The following is a 27,949-nucleotide window of genomic DNA, read 5'->3' on the forward strand; positions in this document are numbered from 1 at the left end:
AGGAACTTGCTTCCCGGCTGGGTTTCTGGGATGAACCCAGGAAATGACATCCCCCGGGGCCTTGACTTCTGATAAATCTCTCCCAAGAGTCCCCTGGCTTGCCCAGCACCTCTTACCCCCTACCCTAGCCCACCATTCTAAACACACCACCAGGCCTTTGAGGGTCTACACCATGACCCACTGCTACCTGCCCTTGGGAACTCCAAGTCCATCAGAAGCACCCGGTCTGGCCTGGCAGGAAGGTGGGACTCCTGGGTTTGGGGGCCATCACGGATCCCTTAAGCCTGGCCCCCAGGTCCGTGTTGTTGGCCTGTCGTCCTGTCTGTACCCCAAGGAGCCTTCTATTAGCAGCCAACCCACCCCCAGCACAATGAGTGAGGGGCATTCAGCTGGTAAACAGGCAGTGGCGGCGGGAGGATAATGGTGATGCCTGAACTGAACCGTGGTAGGGGGCTCCATCTCTGAATGTGACATTCCCCTGACTGCTGGACATTCAAGGAGAAAAAGAAGGTGAGCCCACATTCTGCTCAGCCAGCACCAGGATGAGGGCTGTAGCACTCCCTTAGAGGCCTGCCAAGGCCGTGCCAAGGCCACGGTCACCAGGCTGAGAAGTCTCCAGCTCTGCAGGGTGAGCGTGCCATCTGCCCTTGGCAATGTCACGTCATGAACAGGCCGCAAGGCCAACTGCTTCTACCGGAAGGACAGTCTCGCTCACAAACATGGCCTGAGCAAGTACACCCACTGTGTGGCCATCCACTGTGTGTCGGGCCCAGGGATGTCCACGGCTGCCACTGAGCCTGGGGGCTCCTTTCTCCAGGCACGGAGGCCCCAGCCCATGCCCATCTGCTTCTCACATTGGCACATGGGTGCAGAGCTAACCAGCCCCTGGGAGTGAGCTCGAGGCACGCAGCTCTGGCCTCCAAGTCCCGGCTTCTTGGCTGGGACATTGGCCCCGGAGGGGATGATGCACCAAGTTACAGATTTGCAACACAATCAGGAGTAGCATAGGGCTGCTGGTCAAGGAGGATGTCGCAGTCAGCACGTCCCGTCCCTGACACCAGCTCCCGGCTCCGACTCTCTTTCAGGAAGGCTGGCAGCCAGCAAAGGCATGGGCAGGCAGCCCGACCCCACTGTCTCCAAAGCCAGGCCGTACAGCATATGCCTGGGTCGTCTGCAGGGCGGGCCCACAGTCCACCCATCTGGGGTGCTCTGGGGTCGGGGGAGACTGGGATGACCTCCCCAGTGAAGGAACCCTGCAGGCAGCCCACTCGACCCAAGTCTCCAAGTTCTGCCTGCGAGACAGCGTGACACCTCCCAGGCTCGGGCAAGGACTCCCGTGCTGGCCAGTAGCACAAATATCTGCCCTGAATCTACCGTGCTGACCCTGGTATACAACCTCACTCACCACCACTCCCCCCGACCACTCGGGGACCCAACAGACCCTCGCACCCCTTCCCTTCCATCACCCAGATTCCTGCATTTAGGCATCCACACCCACCCGATTCTGGCAAATACCTGACCCCCACCTCGAGCCCCAACAGCAGCAGCACCCACAATACTTCCAGGAACAGGAACCAGGCTCAGGCTGTTGGCTATCTCCCCAAGACGATCCTTGGACAGAGGCTGTTCATAACCCCACTCAACAGAAGGGGAAACCGAGGCTCACGGGCCAAGACTCCTTTACCACCCAGCTGCCCTACCCACCACTTCCCTCCAAAGGCCCTTCTTCTCCTTTGGGATGCAAACTCTACCCACTTGTCCCTTTCAAACCTTCCTACAGTGGGTAGGATTCCATGCTTCCACTGCCAAAGGCCCAGGTTCAATCTCTGGTCGGGAACTAAGAGCCCACAGGCTGTGTGGTACAGCACCACCCCCCCACCCCGAAAAAAAAAGACTTCCTGGAAGGATCTGTGTCCTCCAGGAAGCCTTTCCAGATGGACACCCCACAGCATGGGATGTCCCTGCCCAACCCACCTCCCTGGCCCAAGTCTAAACCTCAGCCCCACTGATGATGGGGACCCTTCTGCCACCTGGCATTTCCTCGCAATCAAGACAGAGGTTGAGTCTAGTCCCGGGCCTTGGACCCAACAGCACCAGGCCAACGCAGCTGGTGGTAGTCAGACCCGTCAGAGAGCCAGCCCCTCGTAGCCACAAGCAGGTATCAGCGGAGTCCCAGGAAGGCTGGTTCCTTCCATCCAGTGAGTGATCGCACACCACCACAGCACCTGTCTCCTGCCACAGGTGAGCACTGTGGGGATGCTGTATTCTCAAGAGGCGTCAGGTCTCGCTGAAAAGCAGGACTCATAGCTCAATAAGCCCAGCGGTGTTAATTAGGGGCATATTCACACCCATCAGCAAGCTAGGCCTTGTCCTCCTGGAAGAGGGGAACCTGGACCCAGCCGTCGAGGGAGCCCTGGTCCAGGAGGCGTCTGGGCTCCTAGACAAGCAGGTGCAACTGCAGTCTTATCTCCCCACCCGTCTCCCTGCCCGCTGCCCGCTCCACGCTCTGGGGCCCAGCTGGCAGGGTCCCATAAGGAGACGTCAGAGGACAGACGTCAAAGGTTCAGAAGGGCAGACACCTCCTCCAGGCGGGAGAGACGGCTCTGGGACCGGAACTCCTGGGTCCTGGGCCAGATTGCGTCTCAACCAACATCAAGGACTTTCAGGATTTTTTCAGCCCATGCAAATCCGGTTACAGCCAACCCTGCTGGGAAAGTAGGCCAACAGCTGGCACTTGGAAGGGCTTTTGTTACACAAAGACCCGACTTGTAATAGTGTTTGCGATAACAGATTTGGCCTGCCTTCGTTAGAGAACATGCCGTCCGCCTGCCCCGTACTCCACCAGCCGGGAGCCAGATAGCAGATGGGGTCACCCTTCCAGCCACCCCATCACACGGGGAGTGACGGGTGCTGAGGCCACCTGCAGCCCATCTTCCAACAGGGGAAACGAAACTTTAAAAAAATCAATTCAGCAAAACACAAAATGTTCTTCCTGCCCCTTCATGAGGGTCTCCATGGAGCCCTGAGATCCTCCTTGGAGGGAGGGCAGGGGCCATAATGTGGGAGGTTCACACCCACGGAGGACACTGACCCCCGCCCGGCAGTCCCCAGGGGAGACCTGAATCCACAGACGCTTCCAAAATAGGAGACATGCTGAATCTCCACGCCACCTCGGTGATGGCGGAGGAGCTTAACAACCTCACCCTCAATCCTCCAGGGTAGGTAAGGGGATAAGCAGAAACAACAGGATGAAAAGAGAAGAGTGTTCCCCAGGAAAGGGAGAAGCATGTGCCCGGGATATGGGGTGTCAGCAGAATTTAACCAGGGGTATCCACTTCACAACCCCCCTGACACACACACACCTCCACTGGGACAGCTTTCTGACTGCCCTGCAGGGCCTGCTACCTTGGCCTGGATACTGCCATCGCCCCAGACCTCCAGGGAACACCCCAACAGAGCCAGTGGGACCCAGTCGTAGGACTCCAGTCTGCTCCGGTTGAAAGTCACCCCCAGCAACCACAGTGGCTCAGAACTCTCCAGCCTTTGGTGGTGGCCCCTGGGGCCTCCATCTTAGCCACCAACATATGCAGCTGTCGAGGAGCCAGGATTTCCTCCCACCCCTCTGACCCTACCTTGCAGAAACTGAGATATCAAGCGGGCAGCCCGGGCAGAGGCCCCCCACCGGCCCCACGGAAACAGACCAGCGCTCCTCCGGCTCCAATCCTGGCCACTCTGGCCGCCTCCCCAGGATGGTCTGGGCTCCCGGCGGGCAGGCACACCTGGTCCTCCGTGACCTTGCTTGTCTGACTGTCACGAGCTGGCCCCTCTCATGCCCCAGCCCTAATGGGCCAGCTCATTCTGGCCTCCCCTACTCAGCTCACTGTCCCTGGCCCGAGCGGGCTCCTCCTCCTGCCTGCAACCAGATTTCCGCCTCCTCCACCACCACGACCTTTCTCCGTCCTGGTTCTGCCAACCAGTATCACCCACAGTTGCTCTGGGTCAGACACTCCTCCTGCCCTGATCTCTCCTTCCCACGTCTGTCTGTCCAGAGCTGTCACTCTCCACACCCAACTCCACTCTGAGTTTCGGGGGCTCTTGGGGAGGCTGCCTTTCTGGTCTCCAAGCTGGCCATGTGTACAGAGCGCACACACGTATACACACACACACAACCAATGTGCACACGAGGGGCTCTAACTCGCCTGCCTTCAGTGCATGAGTCTGCAGGGTACACAGTGGGGAGGCTGCCGCACACCAGGAACCAGAGGGTCCAGGCTCTGCTCCCTCAGTGAGAAATCCCCCCCTGAAAGCACAAGCGCGGGGCTGCCAACTGCCACACCAGGATGGTCTCAATGAGGCCATTGTCTCCACCAGATGAGAGGGTTGAGAAGCTGCCTGAGAACAGCTGCCGAGGCTGCTGGCATCTCCAGATGGGGCACTTCGGGAGAGGATGGAGTTGCATGCGGGCCCCGAGTCAGAGGTGCCAACAACCTCTGCGGCATGTACTGTGACAGCATGACCCCTAAACCTCCTCCTCCTCCGACTGCCTCAGGGCTCCTGACCTCCTGCTTTCATGTCAGGGACCGCGAGCCGACCTAATTCACACAGGCCTCAGGAGAAAAGTATACAGAGTGCAGAACCTGAAGCAGGCAGCCGTCTCCAGGTCGACCAGTTCTCCCACTCAGACTCTTAGGCATGAAAAGCCCTAGAAGTGTGTTCCTCCTCCGGCAGTGGCTGGGGGCGAGCTGAAGGCAAAACAGACTCGGGGAGACCTCAAGTATGAGCACACACCCCAAGAGGTCGGGACAAGCCATCACAGCTCTGTAGACCAGAACTCCTCTCAGCGCTCAGTGTCACAGTCAGAAAAGTGCTCCAACCAGAGAGCCAGCCCCCAGCAGGCACGTCCCTAGCACAAGGCAAGCCTGAGCTGGACCCCACCCCCTCCTGCCTCTCCACCCCCTGCTAAGCCAGTCCAGGCCCAGCCCAGAATTACAGCTGTTGGGGCTCTGCCTGGGGTCCAGCCAGGCTCTGGTCCCCAGAAGTCCCCCTGCAAATGGAGCTGACCCCAAGTGGGCCAAATGCCCGGCTGGGCTCTGCGACCCCAGACCCCGGCCTTGATTCTGCCCTGAGGACCAGCCTGGCACCTGGACTTTTGTTCACTCCTTTCAACCCAGCCTTCCCCAGGTCGGGGCCCACCAGAAGGGTCTGCCCAAAGGCTGCCTGGGAGCCCCTTCGAGGGGCGGGGGCTCCAGATCTCAGCAGAGACAGACCCGCCCCTCCGAAATCTGGCTCCGAAGTGCTGAAGTGCTGGAGACTATTGTGTGAGCTTCCCTTCCGACCGCTTTATTCACTCCCCAGGAGGCAGGACGCAGAGCCACCGGCAGGCAGGAGGGCGCACGAAAGCTACACGCGTACACGAGCCCTGGACGTCCTACCGCAGCCGGCGGGAGAAGCTCCCCACGTCCCCTTCACACTTTTCGAAACCCCGGAGGGAGGAGGGGACCAACACGCGCTCCCTACCGGCAAGCAGGGCCCCCTCCCCGCTACGGCCGGAATCTGGGAGGCAGCCGACGACGTCCCCAGGCCCGGATGGGGGCAGTGGGACGCGCCCCCCCACCCCGCCCCGCCTTCTAGACTCGCCGCGGCCTGGGCCGTGTCCACTCGGGTCCCTCCCCAGCCCGGATTCTCTGTTGAGCCCCGGCCCCGAAACTGATGTAGGCGAGAGGGTGGGAGGCGGCTGTCCTGCGGGCAGGACGCGGGGGACGGGTAACTAACTCCCCCAACCCGCCCCAAGGACCAGCCCCCGAGGCCGACGAGGAGAGTGCAACGGAGAAGACTGAAGGACAAGCCGAGAGGAAAACTGCGCGCCCGGGTCCTTCGAGGACGAGCCCTCGAGGAGACTGTTGTCGCTCGACAAACACAAACAACAATAAAAGGAAGGAAACCCGGCGGTAGCGCGCAGGGCTAGCGCGGGGGCCAGCAAGGGCGCGCGGTCCCCGCGTCCCCCGAACGGGGTCCACCTCGGAGGCTACGCGGGCGCGGGGCAGTGGGGGGGCCGCGGCGGGAGGGCGCCCCATAGCGGTCCCGCCTCCCCGTCCGTGCCCCCGTCTCGCGCGGGGGTCCTCCCCGAGGGGCCCCCTGGCGTGCGGTGGGCGGCCAGCACCCACCTTCGAAGTCCGAAATGATCCCGTCCAGCTGCGCGTTGACCGCGGGGTCGGACATGGTGGCTCTGGCGCGGCGCGGCGCGCTGAGGGCGGCAGCGAGGAGGCGCCCCGGGCCGGCCCCGGCCCTGCGCGCTGGCTGGGGGGGCGGGCCGCCCGCGCTCCCGCCGTGCAGAGTTGGCCGCCGGAGCCCCTCGGCCCCCGGGCTCCGCTGAATGAATGGGGGAGGCAGGCGAGCGCCGTCGCTCCCCGCTCCCCGCGCCCCCGCCCCGCCCCGCCCCCGCCTCCCGGGCAGATCAGGTTCCCCGCACCCGGGGCCCGGCCTCCCCGTCTCGCACTGGCTGCTCCGCCCGCCCGTCAAGGCCAGGCCTGGGCGGGGGATGGGGTGGCGGGGTTGGTGGGTGGGGAGCTGGGGCCCGAGCAGCGGCCGCGGGGATCGGCCGAGTCCTGGACGCCCGACCCGAGCGCCCCCCTCTTCGCCCCGCCTGGCCCGCGCCCAGGGGACGGCGACGGACGCGGCCCCGGCGCCCTCTCCACCCCCCCGGAGGCCCCGCTGTGGCCAGCTGTGGGCGGATGTGGAGGCCGGGCGGCGGCGCGGGGGCGGCGCCGGGGTTGTGGGGGAAGAGATTCCTCCCCTTCCCTGGGGTGCAGGGATCCTTCTGCGCGAGGTTTTATTTATGCAGCCAAACAAAGTTCGCCGCCGCCTTCGCGCGCTCAGCGCCCGCAAGGGTTAAGCGCTCGGGCCGGCGGCCTGCAAGATCTCGGCCTGTTGGCCTAGAGCCGAGGTGGGGGGTGGGGGTGGGCGGCGATCGCGAGTCACGTGACTCTGGGGGGGGAGGGGGCGCCGAATCCCACCCGCCCGGGGCACCCCTCCAGCTGCTCCCTACCCTCCCCCAACCCTCTATCCCCGAGGTCCCTGCTGTACCCTCGGAGGTTGGTGTCAAAAAAGCCGCTGGCCCAGCGGGGACGGCCAGGGACACGTGCCACCCCCACGCTGCACAACAAGGGGCTTTCGGAAGGCTGCGCGTAGACCTCGAGTTCTCCCCTAGTAAGAAGCAGATTATTTCAAAGTATCTGAAGGCAGGAGTTGGGGGAGGGGACGGGGAGCCAGAAGCTTGCGGGTGAGGCTCCGCCCCATCTGGCCTTGCCCTCCAGGGTAAATTAATTTCTACCCTTCTCCATCCATTCGACAAACACTGATTAAACCCTGTTACCTACAAGGCAGGCAGGTCCCCGGGACTGGGGACAAAAGGATGTGCTGGAACTTCAGAAGCAACCTGGGAGGGCCCCGAGGTCTGGCACCAACAGTGGGGGAAGGGGTCTCTTCCAATCCCCCCAGCCAGTTAGGCACTCCTGCCTTTTCTCCCGCCCAACTCGGTTTCCTTAAATCCAGGGCCTCTACCCCTAGTCAGGGGCCAGTGTGAGAATTTATAGCAGGGAGAGATGCTCCCTGAGCTGATGGGCAACTGGGGCAATATGGTGCCCTCAGTGTGGCCTGTGAGTGCCCGAGGACTTGTCCTGGGTCTCAGGCTGGTCAGTACTACCCCCCTCCCAGCCCCCCACACCCCTAGTTCTAAAAGATCCCAAATGCACTAGGGCTGCTGAGCCCTGAGTGCCATCCTGGTTATTCGGGCCCTCTCACCGAGAATGCGCTAGGTTAGAGGCGCTTTTTCGAGTCCTTCCTTTTTAAGAAAACCAGTCTCTCCCTCCCTCATGCCTTGGATATTTTGAACTATTTTCAACCAAGTGAGTTTGTGGACAGGGAACTGCAAAACCACAGACATTTCAGATGCGCGCACACCCTCTGCCTGGGAGCAGGGGTTTCAGGAATGGAGTCGCCACTGTCATTAATGGCACCCTGATGGCTTCCACACCAGCCCACGGCACAACTTGTCTGAAAACCAGCACCTGGGCCCGCCTGGTTGTCCAATGCTCTGGCCACCTGCCCGCCCTGTATTTGGGAGTGTGGTGGTCCACTCCCTCTAAGAAACAGCTTTACGCCATACCCCCTGGGAAGATGCTGGGTCCCAGAGATAGGGCAGTGTCCAGCCTGGGCCATACCGTTATTCTTCAGTGTTTTTATAAAAAGCACTGGGTGAGTGTAGACACACCCATGTGATTGTTCTCCCAGGGAGCTGGCTTGGAGTTCTACCAGATTCACACAGGGTCAGTTTATAGTGTATTATTCACTTCCATTCACAGTGGAGCTAAACATACTTATGCTTATCTCCTCAGGGAGGCCTGCCAGGGTCCACACCTCACCAAAATGCTCGCCTATGGGAACCCAAAGGACAATGGCAGGAGGGAGCAGACCTCTGAGGCCAGAATGTTGGCACGATTGTGCTTCAGAGTCCAGTGAGCGCATCCCTCTGCCTCTGGCCTTCCTCCACTTAACCACCGAGGCCGCCAATGCCAGGCCTAGACACCTCCAGGTAAGGAGATACCCCCACGTTCCCTCAGGAAACCCAATGCGGACTTGGCCACACTCCCAGCCAGGAAGTTCACCCTTGTATCTAACCAACCGCTCTAATTGTACATCATTTATTTTCTCTTTTTTTCCTGTCCTCAGAGGAGATGGGAAACAGCTGGGCACCACCCTTCAAGTAATAATTACCTTCTCCGAACTCGAAGACAATCCAGTTGCTCCCTGGCCTTCTCTTTCTCGGCTTAAATCATCCATCCCAGCCCTTTAATCATCCCCCATCCTTTGATCACTTCTGATGACTGTGTGCAGATTGGGGCCCCGGGACTTTAACAAGGCCTGATTCCAACTGGATGGGGGAGGGCTCCCCCCAACCCCCTTTCCCAGGGCATGTGCAGTCAGAGCTGGGGTCTGGACAGACGATCCTGATTGGGCCTCTGGGCAGATAAAACAGCAGCAGCAGCAGCACCATAGAGAAGAAAATGAGCTTAAATTTGGTGAGAGAAAAAGGACCACGAAGCCTCCGAATTCTGTGATGGTAACGCTTTCCCAAGGCCATGGGCGAGAGCAAGACCGTTTGTAGGCCTGGCCTAAGGAGAAGGTATAATTTGGGGAACATCAGAGGGGCCACCTACCTCGCAGGTCCACCATGAGACATGTAATGGAGTGAATGGTGAGCCCTCAAAAGATAAGTCCATTCCAAACCTTGGAATGAGATCTGGCTTGGTGTAAGGCTCTCTGCAGATGTAATGAAGCTGAAGGTCTTCAGCTTCATGGTAAAGAACCCTCGTGCCAATACAGGAGACGTAAGAGGCGCGAGCTTGATCCCTGGGTGGGGAAGATCCCCTAGAGGAGGGCATGGCAACCCACTCCAGTATTCTTGCCTGGGAGATCCTATGGACAGAGGAGCCTGATGGGCTACATACAATCCATGGGTCACAAAGAGTCAGATATGCCTGAAGCAACTTAGCACACACGCACACAAGGGCCTCGAGATAAAATCACCCTGGGTTAAAGTGGGCCCTGAATGAGACAGCCAGTGTCCTTGTAGAGACAAAAAGAAGACGCGGAGGCCCAGAGAAAAGGCCCTCATGAAGTCAGAGGCAGGGATGGGAGTGATGCAGCCACAAAGCAAGTAACACTAGGGACCCTGGAAGCCGGAAGCCGCAAGGTAAGACTTTCCCAGAGCCTTCAGAGAGAGCTTGCTCTGGGGCTTCCTTGCTGGTCCAGCAGTTAAGAATCTGCCTGCCAGTGCAGGGGACACCAGTTCAATTCCTGGTCCGGGAAGATCCCTCCTAACCCGGGCCAGCTAAGCCCCTGCACCATAACTACTGACCCTTCACTCTAGAGCTGAGAGCTGCAACCACTGAAGCCCGCACGCCCTACAGCCTGTGCTGCACAACAAGAGAAGCCACTGCAGTGAGAAGCCTGTGCACGGCAACTAGAGAGCAGCCCCCACTCACTGCAACTAGAGAGAGCCAGTGTGCAGCAACAAACATCCAGTGCAGCTAATGAATAAATATATATATATATCAACAAGAAAAAAAGTGCTTGCTCTGCTGACACCTTGATTTCAGACTTCTCATCTCCAATTGTGAGAGAATCAATTATTTTAAGCTCCCTGATTTGTGGTTCTTTGTTACGGCAGCCCCAGGACACTCCTGTGGATCTTAAATCCCCATCCGAATCATCCCTTTAGGCCAAAGCTGCCTCTCCCCAAGGACGTCTCAGGCGCCACAAAATCCACAGCTGGTAATGAACGCTGGCCGGCAGGTGGCAACCGGAGGGAACTGGGGGCATGGGGCACTCAGACAGCAAGTTTTCATAAGGAACGCTGAAGGCCAGGGCTGGTGAGAAAGATGTAGTGTGAAGCGCTTCTGGAGATGGAAGGAGCAAGCCTGAAGGGAAAGCCCGCAGGTCCAGCCCAGGTGGAGTGGCCCTTGCCAAGCACGGGAAGGGCGGGAGGAGGAAATGGACGGGCGGAAACAGCACTCTGGCTCACCAGGCAGCGTCCCTGACCTGCGCTCTGGAGGGGGCGTGGGGACCGGCAGGGGGACAGTGGCTGTGTGCCCAGCAAACCGGGCCTTTGGACCCCGTGAAGTGGACCATCTGTCTCCTCTGGGGCAGGGGCCATATGGTCTCAGCTCTGCGTGCACCTGGAGCACCATATGGCCTCCCTGAGCCCTGGAACCTCCACTCCATCAGCTGCTGGGCCTTGCACAGTCCCCAAGCCCCTTCAGGCCATCATCTCAGTAAACAGCGCCACCATTCACCCAACCGCTCAAGCCAGGCATCGGGGCATCACCCACAAAGTCTCCCTTTCCCTCCCCTGCCCTGGTCACATCCAAGCCATCAGAAAATGTCTACCTCAAAAATATCAGCTTGTTTCTGCTCTACTCGAGCGTCCCTCCTCCAGCCCTCCCCCTCCACCAGAAATAGGTTAAGGTTTAACCACCAGCAAATACAACTGTACCCGATATATAGTATTTGCCTGTTTCTATGTTATAAATAGTCCCATCTTGAACAATTTGGAGGCTGCCAAAGGCTTCCCTGGTGGCTCAGAAGGTAAAGAATCCCCCTGCAATGCAGGAGACCTGGGTTTGATCCCTGGGTCAGGAAGATCCCCTAGAGAAGAGAATGGCTACCCACTCCAGTATTCTTGCCTGGAGAATTCCAGTATTCAAGAACAAAGATGATGGTTAAATGTAATAAGATCCTTAGAAAGTGGAGAACTTTGCATATTTATTATCTTCATTCTTAATATAATTACCTGTAAGTAATTTAATTCGTACCATATACATCGCTGATTTAATTTTATAGTTTTCTCTAACAGATCAATGCATTCTTATTGTGGTAAAATATGCATAATATAAACTTGACTGTTTCCACCATCTGTAAGTGCAGTTCATTGGCACTAAGTACATTCACACAGCTGTACAGCCATCCATTTCCAAAACTCTCCGCGATCCCAAACTGATCCTCTATGCTCATTACACAATAACTCTCCACTCTCCCCGCTTCTTCTCCCCAAGCTCTGGCAACCACCACACTTCTTGCTGTCTTCTACAAATTTGACTACTTCACGTAAAATGCAATTGTAATACTTGCCCTTCTGTGTCTGGCTTATTTCATTTAGTATAATGTCTTCAAGATTCATTATTCAAGGCGTGCATGTTTTACCATGTGTCAATTTCCTTATTTTTACAGGCTGAATCATATTCCACTGTACATATATACCAAATTTTGTTTATCCATTAATCAACCAAAGGACACCTGGATACTTCCACCTTTTGGCTATTGTGAATAACACTGCTACAAACATGGGTGTACAAACATTTCTTCAAGTTTCTGCATTTAATTCTTTTAATTCTGGGTATAAACTCAGGAGTGGAATGACTGGATTGTATGATATGTGTGTGTGTGTGTGTGTGTGCGCTTAGTTATATCCAGCTCTTTGCGACCCCATGGACTGAAGCCCCACCTGGCTACTCTATCCCTGGAATTTTTCCAGGCAAGAATACTGGGGAGTTACCATTTCCTCCACCAGAGGATCTTCCCAGTGCAAGGATCAAACCCACGCCTCTTGTGTGCCCTGCATTAGCAGGCTGACTCCATCCCCTGGGTCAGGAAGATCCCCTGGAGAAGGGAAGGGCTTCTGCACAACCTGGGAAGCAGATTGTATAACAATTCCACAGAATTCAATTTAAAATAATAATTTATATACAGAGGATGAGCTGGTTAAATAGCATCACTGACTCAAAGGACATGAGCTTGAGATAACTCCAGGAGATAGTGAAGGACGGGGAAGCCTGGCATGCTGCAATCCATGGGGTTGCAAAGAGTCGGGCATAGCTTAGCGACTGAACAACATTTCCCAAAACGTACATTAGATGAAATGGAAATCCCATATTTTATAACATACAATTACAATTTTAATGACGACTGTGTTTAACAACCGGCTCACAAAATGTCTCAAAATTCGACAGCTGGCTCTTGTCCTACGGCTGTCCCCTCTCCCCGGCTTCCGGCAAAACCTCCCGACTGAGCTGCTTGCTATGCCTCTCGCTTCCCTTTGCCCCAGAACTCACGATGAGGCTTTCAAAGTGAGGTCAGACGATGTGAGCCCCCACAGCCTGGTCCACACTTAGAGTGGATGGACTGCAGTGTCCTCGCCGAGGCTGCCGAGGTCCCGGGTGCCCTGGCCTCTACCCACCACTGCAGCCTCACCTATTCACTCACTGCCCACCCCCCTCCCCCAGCCTCTGTCTCGCCTCTGCCTCCTGCTGCCGGACACCCACCTTAGCTGCCCTCTCGGCCTGGACGGCCTCCCCCAGGTCTTCCCCTGCTGGCTCCCTGTCTGTCATTTCCTTTCAAACATCAGAACGACCACCTCAGGGTTCCCCAGGAGACACCTTGAGCCAGCTGCTCCTTCGCCTCCAGGCCTGCAACGGAGACCCCCTGAGACTCCCCCGAGACCCTGTTAGACCCTGTGGAATGACAGAGTTCAGTTCCCTTTGTGGGGGGCAAGGTCACAGGGACCCCCGACAGGGAACTACCCTAGCGGGGCAGAAGGGCCCTTGGGGACACCGCCCAGACTCTGTGCGTCCCTGCCAGCACTGCACAGAGGTGACAGGCAGGACACCGTCTGCCCTGGGCCGAGCCCCCAGGCCCCGTGGCCCTTTATCGCCCCGAGACATCAGCAGCAGCCATGCTTCTGACCACAAAGTCTCTCAGGCAGCCCAATTCTGAATCTTCCTGTGAAGCCCATCTGAGGCTACAGCTGACATTTAACCGGTGTGTAGGCTCCAAAACCCCCTTACGCCATCTGCCTGGCGGCTTAAATGCAACCAGAAGGTTTCACTTCAAAGGGGAATGCCGTTCCTTTAGCACATGATCAATCTGTTTCCCAAACTTCCCAGTTCTCACTCCGGCCTCCTTTGCTCGGAACACTTAGAGCAAACCCTGACCACAGCAGCCTGGCCCTTATCTCGGAGGCAGGGGGACTTTTAAACAAAAATCTTACTCTTCTAAATCATGCTGTCGAGCCACCGAAGGAAGCTCCTGGCCTTTGGGCTCCAGGCACACAGGGCTCCCCGTCCCTCTGTGAGCCCCGAGCCCTCCAACTCCAGTTGACAGCCCCCCCAACTCAGGGCTGAATCTGCCTCTCGGCTCTGATAATGTGACCGAGACGGCAGCATGGCTCGCCTCTCCCATCTTTCAGACTCATGGCACATTTCCCTGCAGTGATATTAAACCCCGTGGGGCTCTGGGAGCCAGGGCAGATGGAGGCGGCTGCTAACACAGGGAGCAGAAGGACCTGGGGGAAGTTATGACCCTGCAAGATGACTCCCCACCAGCTGAACCCAGACTGTGGCTCTGGAGAGTCATTTGTTTATCCACGTGTCCATGGGCTTTGGATGGGCACATTCAGCTGTCTGGGATGCTGGCGTGATGAGCTATCACCCAGATACGATGGGGGAGGAGGAAGTCTCTTCTTTTGAGGACTCACATTTTACTCTTGATTCTTCCCTCTTTGCACAGCCCCAGGAACCTCTGCTCCTACCCCAAGCCCCCTGGATCGGGCTTTGGAATGGATTCAAGCCCCCAGCTTCCTAGCTGCCAATTGAGGCTGAAGATACAGAGATGAAGTAGGGGACACAGCCCACATCCCCCAGCTGATGGGAAACTCCCTCGGGCCCTTCTGATAGCTCAGCAAAGTCACACAAGGGGCCTCAGAGGAGTGGCTGGCCTGGGACCAACCCAGCCTTGAAGCAGCCAGTCACTGTGTCAGCCTGCAGACTCCTCACCCCCACCAGGGCAGCCAGGAGACTTGGCCAGGCCACATCCCAGGAGGGGACAGGCTGTCCCCGGGGGCCATCGTTGTCCTGGCCTCCTTGCCACTATTCTCCAGCAGGCGCCCTGCATTGAGGGCTCAGAGGCTTGGAAGCTGCTCGTCACTGCAGCAGTGTGGGGACAAGGCTGAGTCACCCTAGTTCCACGTCAGCAGGAACAGCAAGAACAACGGGATCCGAGCAGAGAAGAAGGGGCAACAGGGCCTCTGCGGCCACGCTTATTTTGAAGTCACCGCAGTGATCAAGCCGAGATTTTCCCTGGGGAGCTGCCAGCCAGCCTGGCCCCTTGGACGGTGGCCACCTGCCCTGACAATAGCCCAGCCCACTGCCCGGAGTGGTGGCCGGTCAGCACGGGAAGGGCAGGAAAGCAAGTCCCTGCCCCTGTCTTCTGCACCCTCTCGGAAGGTTCTTCAAGGCTTACCCTGCATCCACAAACCCTGCTGGAATCTCCTTTAATGCCTGCTCCCTAATAATCTCATCCGCCCTACCTTTGCACACCTCCGGTGATGGGGAGATAGTACTTATTGTGCTGTTCACTCATCTTTAGCCAGTCTGGGTTATTTTAAAGAGCTGGGGGGACTTCCCTGGTGGTCCAGTGGTTAAGACTCCATGCTCCCAATGCAGGGGGCCCTGGGGTTCAATCCCTGGTCAGGGAACAAGATCTCACATGAACCAAGAGTTCACATACCTCAGCTAAAGAGCCCACATGCCAAAACTAAGACCTGGTGCAGCAAAATAAATATTTTACAAATAAATAAATAAAAGTTTAAAAATAAAAGAGATGGTCTGGGGCATAGGGGTGGGAAAAGGGAATGAATTAAAGCTTGCCTAACCATAGCTTTTGCCCATGGAAGAGATAGCCACTGTACTCTGGTCCAGAATACAAAAGTAAAAGGTGATGCAGAGATGTGGACCATAGTTTTACTACCAGATCTTTCTGGGGGCCTGCAATTAGGGGTATCTGCTCCCTCCATAGCCAAAATGTGTGTGTGGGGGGGCTTCCTGTTGGACTGGATCTTTTTTTTTTTCCACCCCATTCCCAGTCCACCATGAATGTGAGAGGATGTTGCGTGCGCCTGGACATGCCCCTTCGCCTTCCGTGACCCCCACAAGAGGAGAGGGTACCTGAGATGCAGGCTCCCGATGCTGGGCCGCAGCCCTGGGAACAGAAAGCCCCATGTGGGAGGGAGAGGGACAGGAAGAGCGGGCGTCCTGGTGGGGCGGGGACGGGGGTGGGGGGCCTCCCAGCAATCTGGTGCTGCTTCCCTGGATAATGAAATCTCCCCACCCCGGGTGCTGCTGGAGTCAGCCGGCAGCCAAATCAACCTCAATGGACCATTTGTCCCTCGTGTGAAGTGACTTTGGGATGTAATGGGTTTGCTATTAACTCACTCGTCCCCCGCTCTTCCCCTCCCCGCAGCATGAGTCATTCGCCCAGATGACTCTGCCCGGCAGGGCCCTTGCCAGGGGGTTGCCAGCTCCGGTTGGGCCTGTGTGAGGGGCGAGACCGACACAGAGGACAGAGGCAATCCAGCTGGAGGCCACCGGCCCGGGGCCCACAGATTCCCTGGGACTGTCTATACCCTGGGCCCCCGAGGCAGGGGTAGGTCCTTCGGTGTCTCCCTGGTTCCTGGGGCTCTGGGCAGCCATGCCCTTACCCATCTGGGTACCAACAGTCCTCCAGCAGACCCTCATAGGCAGGGAGCCGAGAAGGTGAACTCTCTTGGAATCTGGCCCCAAGGCTGCTAAAGACGAATTACCAGCCTTCCCATCTTGGAGTAGGAGGATAGGGGGGTTTGTGGGCTTGCTTTTCATTAATACTAAATTCTCAGGTTTTCTCAGCCACTCCGCCCTAGGCTCTGGGGAGGGGAGCTCCAAGCTGGCTTCCCTGCTTGGGGTCTTGGCAGCCCCCAAACTGAAACCTTTCTAAAGGCAAAATGTGGACTTCCCCGGTGGTCCAGTGGCTAAGAATCCACTGTGCAACGCAGGGGATATGGGTTCGATCCCTGGTCTGGGAATGAAGATCCCATGTGCCACGTGGCAACTAAGTGCGTGTGCCGCAACCACTGGGTCCACGCTCCACAACTAGAGAGTCCACATACCGCAACTGAGACTCAAGGCAGCCAAATGAATAGATAATAAAGAATCAATAAAGGCAAATGTGACCCGTCACTCTCTGGATCCAATGGGAGCCCAGCAGGGCTGACAACCAGGCCTCGGCCTGCTGCCAGCCACTCCTTCCCTCTCCCGGTGCTTCTCCTCGCCCTCTGCTCAAGCCTGGCTGCTCCGGGTTCCTGCACAAGCTGGGTGTCACAGCTCCATGCCTGTCCTACTCTATTCCCTCCACCCGGCAAGCCCTTCCCACCCTCCTTGGCCTAGCTCACTCTCAGTCCTTCAGCAGGAGCCTCCCTGAGCCCCTGGGTGGGGCAGCTCTCTTTTGGGACCCCATGGGTTTTCCCAGTGGCTGGGGCAGCCTGTAACCCAGACCATTCACTGGAGGGGGACGCCAGGCAGCAAGGAATCTGTAGGCGGGCTTCTTGGAGCAGAGAATCAGCACGGAGGAGTGACCGTGTTCTCCTGCTGCGGGTTAGAAAGTGAGACGGGGCACCCAAGTCTGAGGAGAAAGGAAGTCATGAGCATCACCCCTCCCCCTGCTATGCCCCAGTAATCCTGCCAACCAGATGGGCCACCTTCTCAGCACAGCTGTGCTTCAGCAGAGAGAAATTTCTCACCTTCGGGGACAGGGTGGGAACATTCCAGATGGGGCCTCGTCTACCCTGGTTACAGGGCCCGTGGAGTCTGGATCCCCACGGCTCTTTCATCCACGTGGCCACAGATGTGAGCCTGCCATCTCTGCCGAGTGAGCATACATCTGGAGCTTTGTGGTCCGAAGGGAAGGGCGGGGCAGGGAGCCTGCCTTTAGCTGAAGCTGCTACACAAATGGAGAACAGGCCTGCACACAGATGCACCCCGAGGCCCTGGGGGGGGCGTCACTTCCAAGGAGGTGAACGAGGACATTCTAGGTCAGTGAATCACCAAGTGCCAGCACATCCAGACAGGCCACAGACCCATCCCCCCACCACTGGAGAGAAGGAATTTGACACAGCTTACATATGGTGCGTGGGGCCTTCTGGGCCAGCAGGGTATGCAACTCAGAGGCTGAGAGGTTTGACCACTTGCTAATGAATAATCTAGAACGTTTATCCAGGAAAAGGTTCAGCGTCGTCCAAATCTCAACACATGTCCCCCTTCTGCAGAACCGTGTCACTTTCCTAGCTCCACCCTCTCACCCCGTCTGCAAGCCTCAGTTGTCCAGAACACAACACAACCACCACCGTTAATCCTACGGGTCTTCCGAATCTCCCTCATTCACGACTGCACCTCTAGTTCTCAGTAGAAGCTGACATTCAGTTCAAGACAGAGCAAGATCTTCCAAGGAGGGTGAGCTCTATTCTGTTGGAACCCCCTATAAAAACGGAAATCAGTCCTCAAACTTTCAGCAAGATTTTCATTAAGAAAGGATGAACAGGACTTCCTTAGTGGTCCAATGGCTAAGACTGCGCGCTCCCAATGCAGGGGGCCTGGGTTCAACCCCTGGTTGGGGAACTGGATGCCACATGACACATCTAAGATCAGATGCAGCTAAGTCAATAAATAAAAATAAATATAGATATATAAAAGAAAGCATGAAAGGCCAGGCTGAAACAGTGGCATGCTGGTAAATGTTTAACAATGTGCTCCAGTGGACAAGGGAAAGAGTGATTTATGGTGTTTGTTAATTGCCGTGATGTCAATACTCCCACCATGGCTGAGTTCAAGCTTCCAACATGACCTAACTGTACACAGAGCTGGCAAAAGACGTGCATACCACTGGCTGAAACTCTCAGATCACTACAGCTGATTCTTTCATCTTCAGAGAGTGGCAAGTCTATAAAGTTCTTTGCTGGGCAAAACAGCAAACCCAAACAGGGTTCAATCAGCAGGCTAATCCAATCAATGGCCCACCATCTTGATGTGGGGCAGATTTCTGAGGCTGCCTCAGAGATCAGGGAGAAAGACAGTGGTGATAATCAACTAGTGATGTCTGCCCTAACTTCAGGATGGGAGATTATTGCACAGATTTGCCATTTGCCTTTCTCGACCTAAGACATTTCTCTTGCCCCTGAAGTTCAGTGCAAAGGTCACCTCCTTGGTGAACTCTTTCCCAATCTCACCTTTACCCTGAGTAATCCCTGCCACAGAATTTAGTACCATTCTGTACATACCAAGGGAGTTATCAGTATGTGTGGCACAGACCCTAATTGCTCCCCCAATATCTAACCTCCCTTTCTTTATGGTAACAAAAGTTTCAGTTGGGCATATGTCTGCCCAGATAAAGAATACATTTCCCAGCCACCTCTGCTTCTAGGAGTGGTCATGTAATTAGGTTCTGGCTACCAGGAGGGAATCCCACTCCAGCACTCTTGCCTGGAAACTCCCATGGACAGAGGAGCCTGGTAGGCTGCAGTCCATGGGGTCGAGAAGAGTCGGACATGACTGAGCAACTTCACTTTCACTTTTCACTTTCATGCATTGGAGAAGGAAATGGCAACCCACTCCAGTGTTCTTGCCTGGAGAATCCCAGGGACGGGGGAGCCTGGTGGGCTGCCGTCTATGGGGTCGCAAAGAGAGTCGGACACGACTGAAGCGACTTAGCGGCAGCAGCAGCAGCAGCAGCAGCAGCAGCAGCAACTTTTAGGACACTCCTGCCCCTCCCTCCCCACCATGGCTGGAATGTGGACATGATGGATGGCAGGAGCTGAAGCAGCCCTCTTATTTCATGAGGTGGAGGCTGCATATTGAAGATGGCAGTCACAAAGGAGAAACAAACTGAGTCTTGGCTGCTCGGGGGCCACCATGACTGCTTATACTTGGACTAGGAAGCGGAAGAAAAAGGAACTTCTCTCCTGCTTAAGCTTCTATTGTGTTAGTCTTTGTTATGCAGCCAGATGGCACTCCGACTGATACCATGTGTGCCCATCATCCTGCTAGTCTGGGCAGGAGAAGGCAGGGCAGGGTTCCCAGCTTTATGCACGGAGCCCCTGGCAGAGTCTGTCTGATACCATAGATGTGGTTAAAGCAAAATGAACAGACGAATTCGACCAAGGTTTGTTTTGTCTGTTTTGATGTTTGAAACTGGAACAGAAAGACCTGCGCTTGATAGAGGATCAGTTCAGTTCAGTCGCTCGATCATGTCCGACTCTTTGCAACCCTACTGATAGAGGATATTCGCTAACAAACGTAAAACAGAGAAGGCAGCAAATAAATACACGCCCGGCATAGGCTGGGACTGCTCTGGAGAGTGACATGTTGGGATAGATTGTGAAAGTCACACACACAGTCAGGTGTGTGCTGGACAGAACAGAGCAGCAAAGAAACAATGGAACTGGCAGGAACATCAGGAACAAAGCACATGCCCAGAATATCAGGAGGTGCTGAGCCTCTGGTCAGATGGTGGGTGCAGACCCAGGGCAGTCATTCACCAGGCTGAGATTGAGGGCAAGTTACTGCACCTCTCCAAGCTCCCAGTAACTATGTTAAGAACAATATCTAGATTGTAAGGATTAGTAAGTGGAAAATGTCTGGCATAAAACAAGAGCTTGCTAAATGGTAGCTTGTATTATCAATAATATAGAGTTTAATCCCTTTGTTTTACAAATATGAAAACTGGACCTAGGGACTTCCCTGGTGGTCCAGTGGGTAAGACTGTGCTCCTGATGCAGGGACCCCAGGTTCAACCCCTGGTCCAAGAATTAGATCCTTTATGCCACAACCAAGAGCTCGCATGCTGCAATAAAGGTTGAACATCCTGCGCGCCGCAGCTAAGACCCAGCGCAACCAAACAAATAAATAAATATATGTCCTCCCTCCAAAAAAAAAAACTAGACCTGAAGAGGCAGAATGGTTTGCCGAGGGTCACACGGCTCTTACTGACAGAGCCAGGATCAGAACAGTAGGTCCCCACTCCGCCTGCAGCGCCCTGGTGTGTAAGCAGTTGTCCTGGGTGAGTACAAGGACTAGGTAATCAGGGAGAACTCTTGAGAGTGAGACTGGAATATTTGGCAATGATTGTGTACGTAATCAGGACGATCACAAATTTTTAAATTAAAAAATAAGATTGCAAGAAGGGTGCATATTGAGCACGTGTGCCTTAAAGGTCAAAGGCCCCCCTGCTTCTTCCTCCGGCCCGTCCTCTTTGTGCCAGGACCTGGAGGATCCTACAGCTAGTGTGGGCCAGCCCAGGAGCCCACTCGCCCTCCTGCCCTTTCTGGGGATATGATAGATTCTGAGGGACTGTCAGCTCCTCCCCTGATGCCCGTTTGCCTGCCTGATGAGATGCCCCCGGCAGCCTGGTCTGGGCACCAAACTGACTCTTGTGGACGTCTGGCCAGCAGCTTCTTCAGCTATGCTCTGGCCCCGCAAACATCCTAAATGCATAAAGCCACAAGTGAAGTTGTCCCAGCCTCCTCTCCCACGGCATTCAGTCCTGACCCTGGGGGTGTGGCCCCTGAGGCTGGCCCCCCCTGCCAGCAAGCACTGCCATCAGACCCACTAAAGCTCTGGCTGCCAGAGCCCCAGCCTGTGCTGGAGTTCCCACTTAGAGAACCCAAGAGAGGAGAGGAGTGGAGGGCACCACTGGGGGCATCAGCTTTAGGGCCGGAGGCCATGCAGGGAGAGGGAGGAGGGGGAGAAAAAGATGGAGGATGAGTAAGAACCAGAGGGAAGACAAGAGGAGGCGCTTTCCAGAAAGCCACTCTCTTCAACATTCATCATCTCCTTTCATTATATCATCACCTCCTTTATTCCTCATGAACCCCCAGAATGCAAGCTCTCTAGTACCCCCCTTTCTGCACAGGAGTGGAGGTGCGAGGAGGACAGGGGGCCTGCCCAGGCGGCCAGGTACCAGAGGCACTGCTGGGACATGGGCTCCACCTGTCCAACCCCTGCATCCACTGGCCTGCACCTTAAAAGGCCCCAGAGCCGCAGGGGACTCGGCTTTGAGCCCCCACAAGAGGGTCTAAAGGACAGGGAGACTGGACTAGAGGCCAGGCCAGGTGAGGTCCCTGCAACGATGCTTGGGAGAAGCTGCGGAGGGGGCAGGTCACGGAGGGTGCTCACAATATCCATGCAGCGGGGGGATAACTGAGCCAGAGGCAGCATCAGTTCAGTTCAGTCACTCAGTCATGTCCGACTCTTTGCGACCCCATGGACTGCAGGATGCCAGGCTTCCTTGTCCATCACCATCTCCCAGAGCTTACTCAAACTCATGTCCAGTGAGTCGGTGATGCCATCCAACCATCTCATCCTCTGTCAGCCCCTTCTCCTCCTGCCTTCAATTTTTCCCAGCATCAGGGTCTTCTCCAGTGAGTCAGTTCTTCACATCAGGTGGCCAAAGTATTGGAGTTTCAGCTTCAACATCAGTCCTTCCAATGAATACTCAGGACTGATTTCACTGAGGATTGACTGTTTTGATCTTCTTGCAGTCAAAGGACTCTCAAGAGTCTTCTCCAACACTACAATTCAAAATCATCAATTCATCGGCGCTCAGCTTTCTTCACAGTCCAACTCTCATATCCATACATGACTAATGGAAAAACCATAGCTTTGACTAGACCTTTGTCTGCAAAGTAATGTCTCTGCTTTTTAACATGCTGTCCAGGTTGGTCATAGCTTTTCTTCCAAGGAGCAAGCATCTTTTAATTTCATGGCTGCAGTCACCATCTGCAGTGATTCTGAAGCCCCCAAAAATGAAGTTTCTCACTGTTTCCATTGTTTCCCCATCTATTTGCCATGAAGTGATGGGATGCCATGATCTTGGTTTTTTGAATGTTGAGTTTTAAGCCAACTTTTCACTCTCCTCTTTCACTTTCATCAAGAGGCTCTTTAGTTTCTCTTCACTTTCCGCCATAGGGGTGGTGTCATCTGCATGTCTGAGGTTATTGATATTTCTCTAGGCAATCTTGATTCCAGCTTGTGCTTCATCTACCCCGCATTTCGCATGATATGCTCTGCACAGAAGTTAAATAAGCAGGGTGACAAAAGGCAGCATAGCTTCCCCCAAGTGAAGCTGGGCAGGCAGCCTGCACACGGTCCTGGGGGATGGGAGTCCTTGTTGGCAGCAGTACCTCTGGGTCTGGGAAGAACCTTCCAGCAAGCAGTGAGGACCACACCGAGCATTATTCAAAGGTTCAGATGCTGGTTTTCTCCTGAGGATGGAAACTCCAAACCTCAACACGTGCTTCTAAAGCCTCCACGGATTTTGCAGGGATCCCATCACGTCCCTTGTTGTGAAGTCTTTTCAAATGCTGCGGCCACCGTGGGTGGGACGCGGGTCTCCACCCACCAGGCAGGAGCGTGGGATGGGCACGTGACCTTGGAGCCACTGTCAGGCTCTCTACACACAGCTGTGCGACACACATGAAGGGGCACACCAGCCGGGACAAAAGACAAGACCCCTCAGCGGCCAGCGCTGCAGAGCAGAATCCTGGCAGCCATCTAGGGGGCTGTGGGGAGGGCAGGGGGGTGCGTTTGCACAAGCTCTTCGCACACGTGTGGCTGACAATCACCCCCACACCCAGGCCCGGGAATCTGGCCCAGAGCCTGCCGGCAACAGGGTGCTGGTAATCCCCAGCTGCTTCCCTGACGCCAGTCGCAGATGCTGTCCAAGGCGGAAAGGAGAGAGTGACTGTTTCCAAGGTCACACACCCAAAGGGGGACATGGAACCAGAGGACAGAGACAGGCATTTGGGCCAAAGCCATCAGCTCTCGGTCATGTGGGTCAATGGGCGAGCACAGACCCATTCGTTCAGCACCTTCATTGAGCAACTACCAAGGGCCCAGCAGCTTAGAGCATCCGGGTAACCCAGCTCCTGGGAAACATCTTGATCCTTTCCTGGGCCTGATGTCCTAGGAAGAACTGGTCTTTGGGTATCACACGGGCCTAAAAAGAACTCTTGGCTTGGCTAAACTGCTGGCTGGAGGAGTCTGGGCAAGTTACTCAACATCTCTGAGCCTGTTTCCTCGTAACAGTCCCCGTGCCTGCTGCACCCAGTCTCCGCAAGATGATGCCGGCAGGCACCCAGCACTGGCCTGGGTCCCAGGACTAGATGGATCCCTTGTTGAAGAAAGTGTGGCAAGCAGGCGGCAGGCCTTGCACTGCGCTCTGCTCCCTGTGGGAAATACTCAAGTGATGATCCATCGGGCTCATCCGAAGGTGCAGGGAGGTCGCAGCAGGAGGCAGGCTGGGCCCCTCCAGCTGCTTCTTCTGAAGTTTGCCCGAGAGGGGAAATTATCACCTCGAGCGCCTTTTTCTCCCCGGACAGCTGCCTGGATCCCTGAGCAAGCCCGCTGGCCAGGCAGCCGGCTCCACGATGGCAGGAGGGGCTTGTGGGGGTGGGTTTGAACTTGACCAGTGACCTTCAGGGAGGAGGGGGTCATTTGGCCCTCCCCTCCAGCTGGGAAGGAGGGTCCAGGCTGGGCTGGGGCACTGGAGAAATCCACTTCCTGGGAGTGGGGCCACACTGGACGGACCAGGCTACAAGGAGGTCCCTCAGTGCCTGAAGCGGGACGGGGCCAAGGGGTCTCCCTGACCGGGGCCCTGGCTGGTGGGACACTGCTTCACATCAGAGGAGAAAGAGCAATCAGGAGAGAGCGTGGGAATGCTTGAGTGTGTACGAACATGACGAGGGTGTGGGTAAGGGAGACAGGAGTAAGTCCCTGACCCCTCTATTCCTGTGTTTCCCCATCAATAAAATGGGACAACACTACCTACTTCCAAGAGCTGTCATGACACAAAAATTATTAATATTTATTACACGCTTAAAACAAAGGCACGTTATCACGTGCTTAACAACAGAGCTTGCATATCGTGGCATCGATAACTAGCGGTCTTGAATCCTGCCATTAGAACCAAGACAGCCTCGAGTGCTGAGCCTTGTTCTAGGGACCCTGGAGCAGGATGGTCTCTGACTAGAGGGATCTGTCTCTATGATTAGAGCTGCTTCAAGCCCCCAGGTGCATGTGCGTGCATGTACGCATGCGTGTACATGAACATGTGCAAGGCACAGGCATGTGTTCATATATAGACGGGACCCTCTGCATGTGCTTACCCAGAACCCATCTGACCCAGCTCTGAATTATGGTGTTGGAGCCTAGCGAGTGGGCCATGGGGCTGAGGCTCCGATTCCCTAGGAACCAGGCAAACCGAGATTTTGGTCAGAACAGGCAGCCAAAGAGAAAGGCCAAACTGCAGGATCGAGCCCAGCCTGCCCTAAAGACAAAGCACAGTGTGCCGATATTTCCAACAATATTACACTTTGAAATTCAAGTTCTCATAAGATAATAGATGCCTGGTATTGGCAAGAACCTGAGGTCCCTTCTACAGCAATGCTGAACAATCTTCACACAGTCCCTGACTGAATATGTCTCGGCATGGAGGACTCACTACTTTGCAAAAGAGCTCACTCCACTGTTAGAAAGTGAAACCTGTGAGAAAAATGCCACTTTCTGTTACTTTCCAAGTATCTGGTTCTGGTTTCCTATTTTAGAGGAACTCAAAATAAGCCCTCTGCAGGACTTCCCTGGGGGTCTGTCTAGCGGCTGAGACTCCAGGCTCCCAATGCAGGGGGCCTAGGATTCAATCCCTGGCCAGAGAACTAGACCCCGTGTGACACCAGTAAGAGCTCACACGATGCAGCCAAGGCCTGGTGCAGCCAAATAAATAAATATTAAGGAAAACAAACCCTCTGCTGCTTCTACATGACAGCTCTTCAAACAGTTGGAGACGGGACCATGGCTCTCCTCCTCTCCGCATCTCCTGTCCAGATAATCACCTTGACCTTCTCTGACCCATCTCAAACGGTCTCCTAGGGTCCTCACTGTCCATCCACAGCCTCCTTCAGCACTGAGTCCTGGAGAGGCCCCTCAGCAGCCAGAGCCCACTGCAGATTGAACTGTGCCCCCCCAAAACATGCTGAAACCATCCTGCCCGGATCCTGTCTATATGACCTCATTTGGAAATGAGGCTTTTGCAGATATGATCAAGATGAGGGCATCCTGACTTAGGGTGGGGCCCTACACCCAGTCTCTGCTCTCGTTCTAAGAAAGGAGCAGGTGACTGGACCCAGACACACCCCGGGGACGCAGCCCAGTGGGGACAGAGGGAGAGCCTGCAGTGACGCGGCCCCGGGTCCAGGAGTACTGACAGCCACCAGGAGCTGGGAAGAGGCATGGAAAGGATCCCTGAGCCTCCAGGAGGAATCCACGCTGATTTCTGCTTTCAGAGCCCCTGGATTGTGGTCACTGTTATGGCAGCCATAGTATCAACCCAGGGCCTGAGCAAGGGTGGCCCAGCTGGCACGGTGTCTCCCTGCCCCGCTCCTCCAACACTGCAGCCAGTCTGCATCTGTTATCTTGTCTCACTGAGTCCCAGTCAGCAAGCATCCATGGATCTTCTCACGTCCCCAGTAAGGACAGCCCCGCCACTCGACCACCCGCTGTCCAGGGTCTCCCGCCATCCTGGCTCCCCCAAATCTGACTCACTCTGGGGGTCCCAGTGCCCTTCCTGCACCCCATCTGATCCTGGGGTCTCAGGACCAGCCCAGAACCTGCATTTTAGCAGGTTTCCCAGGTGACTTCATCAGCCAGCTTGAGGGGCTCTGGGCCAGATAACCTTAGCCCAAGACTCCAGGACAAGAGCCAACCTGAAGTGTGACCCATCCCGACCTCAAGAGACTCCCTGGGGCACAGGCGGGTCTCCTGAGCCCTCCAGAGCTGGGACATGCAACGCCAGGACAGGCCCTCAACTGCGCTGGACGCTGCTGGCAAAATCTACTCTTCTGAATGTGAACGGTTCCCACCCACCTCCACTTTCTGTTCCTTTGAATGAACAGCAACAAAAAAACATGACTTTGTGCCAAAGGTGGGGCCGGAAGTTTCCCAGAGTCCAGTTTCCTGTCAGGCTTAGGTACCACCCACAAGAGTGCTTTGTGTGTGTGTGTGTGTGTGTGTGTCTGAGTGCACACGCATGCATGTTGTGTATGTGCGTGAGTGTGTCCCACCACGTGCAGCCTGGGGAAGGGTGGAGAAGCTCATGGAAATTCTTTCTGGTGTCAGGAAGATAGAAAAATGGGAAATGAGACTGTGCACACACACACACACACACACACACAGCCCAGAGGGAAGGTCTTACCTTCCTTCACCTGGAAGGATCTCTGGGCTTGGGAAACAAGACTGGATGAAACAGAAAACAATACGAGCTGCAGAGGACGTGGGGAAATTGGAACTCTTGGGCGCTGCTGGTGGGAATGTCAAATGGTGCCACCTCGACAGAAAACAGTTTGGGGTGCCTCAGAAAATTAAAAGCAGAAAATCAGATGGAGAATGACCATCGCTCTTTGTGCTTATCCGCTCAGTGCCACAGGGCGTGCCAGTGGAAGATCTGCCTTGAGTGTCTCCGCCGACCATCCGTCAGTCCTGTCAGGCGTGGAAGGCATTTCTACCAGTTTCCGCTGCGCTCCTAGTCTCACCCCCATCTCATTTCCTCCTCCAGGCTCCTTTAATCCCTCAGCTGCATGCTCCAGCCCCCACCTTTGCACTTGGGTGTGAACCATTTCCTGTGCAGGCACGTGCACACATACACGGCGTGGGGGTACAGGGAGGGGCAGTGCAGGGAGCGGCGTCTTTCTGCAGAGCAGAGGGGGCTGCTCTTCCTGGTCGCCTGGGCATTGTCCCTCCTCTGGCCCAGCTGTACTAAGTCAGCAGCCAGCGGGCCCCTTCCCATGGACCAGCTCTAGCCCCCACAGCACCCGCCCCAGCCAACACTAGGACACTGGAAGGCACGTCCTCTGCACCAGCTCCATCCAACCTGCTCACACCCTCCTGAAGTTTCTCAGCCACCCAATAAGCTGCTGCTACAGACCAGCTCCAGCTTCCCAGGTGGCGCCCTGGTAAAGAATCTGTCTGCCAGTGCGGGAGATGCCACAGACATGGGTTCAATCCCTGGGTCAGGAAGATCCCCTGGAGAGGCAAATGGCAACCCACTCCAGTGTTCTTGTCTGGAGAATCCCATGGACAGAGGAGCCTGGCGGGCTACAGGGCTACCCACGAGGTCGCAAGGAGTCGGGCCTGGCTGAAGCAATGTGCACGCATGGTCGTTCTATGGCTCAGTGGGTAAAAACTTGCCTGCAACGCAGGAGACACGGGAGACGGTGGGTTCAATCCCTGTGTTGGGAAGATCCCCGGAGGAGGAAAATGGCAGCCCACTCCAGTATTTTTGCCTCAAAAGTCCCATGGACAGAGAGCTTGCAGCTCTGCAGTCCAAAGGGTCGCAAAGAGTCAGGCACGACCGAGTGAATAAGCTCGAAGCACAGCGGTCAGTCTTTATTCAGTTTTCTGAGGAACTCCCAAACTGGTTTCCATCGAAGTTGCACCATTTGACATTCCCATCAGCAGTGCCCAAGGGTTCCTATTTCCTCTCA

The 27,949-nt window shown here is 55.8% G+C and overlaps 1 protein-coding gene across 6 annotated transcripts in view; it reads right to left on the minus strand.

Annotated features, from left to right (window-relative positions):
• Window positions 1-27,949, minus strand: part of SEPTIN9 (septin 9) — a 180,708-nt gene that overhangs the window by 100,236 nt on the left and 52,523 nt on the right. The window contains exon 1 of one of the 6 annotated variants that reach the window (XM_069542036.1): window positions 6,165-6,714. The exons of 4 other annotated variants lie outside the window; for them this stretch is intronic. In XM_069542036.1, coding sequence (XP_069398137.1) covers window positions 6,165-6,219 — 55 coding nt within the window. In that variant the 5' untranslated portion in view covers window positions 6,220-6,714. Of the gene's footprint in view, window positions 1-3,632; window positions 3,958-6,164; window positions 6,715-27,949 lie in introns of those variants that run through there. One more of the 6 variants, XM_069542041.1, reaches the window with a different exon arrangement.

The sequence above is a fragment of the Ovis canadensis genome, chromosome 11 (assembly GCF_042477335.2).
Source record: "Ovis canadensis isolate MfBH-ARS-UI-01 breed Bighorn chromosome 11, ARS-UI_OviCan_v2, whole genome shotgun sequence".
NCBI classification, from domain to species: domain Eukaryota; kingdom Metazoa; phylum Chordata; class Mammalia; order Artiodactyla; family Bovidae; genus Ovis; species Ovis canadensis.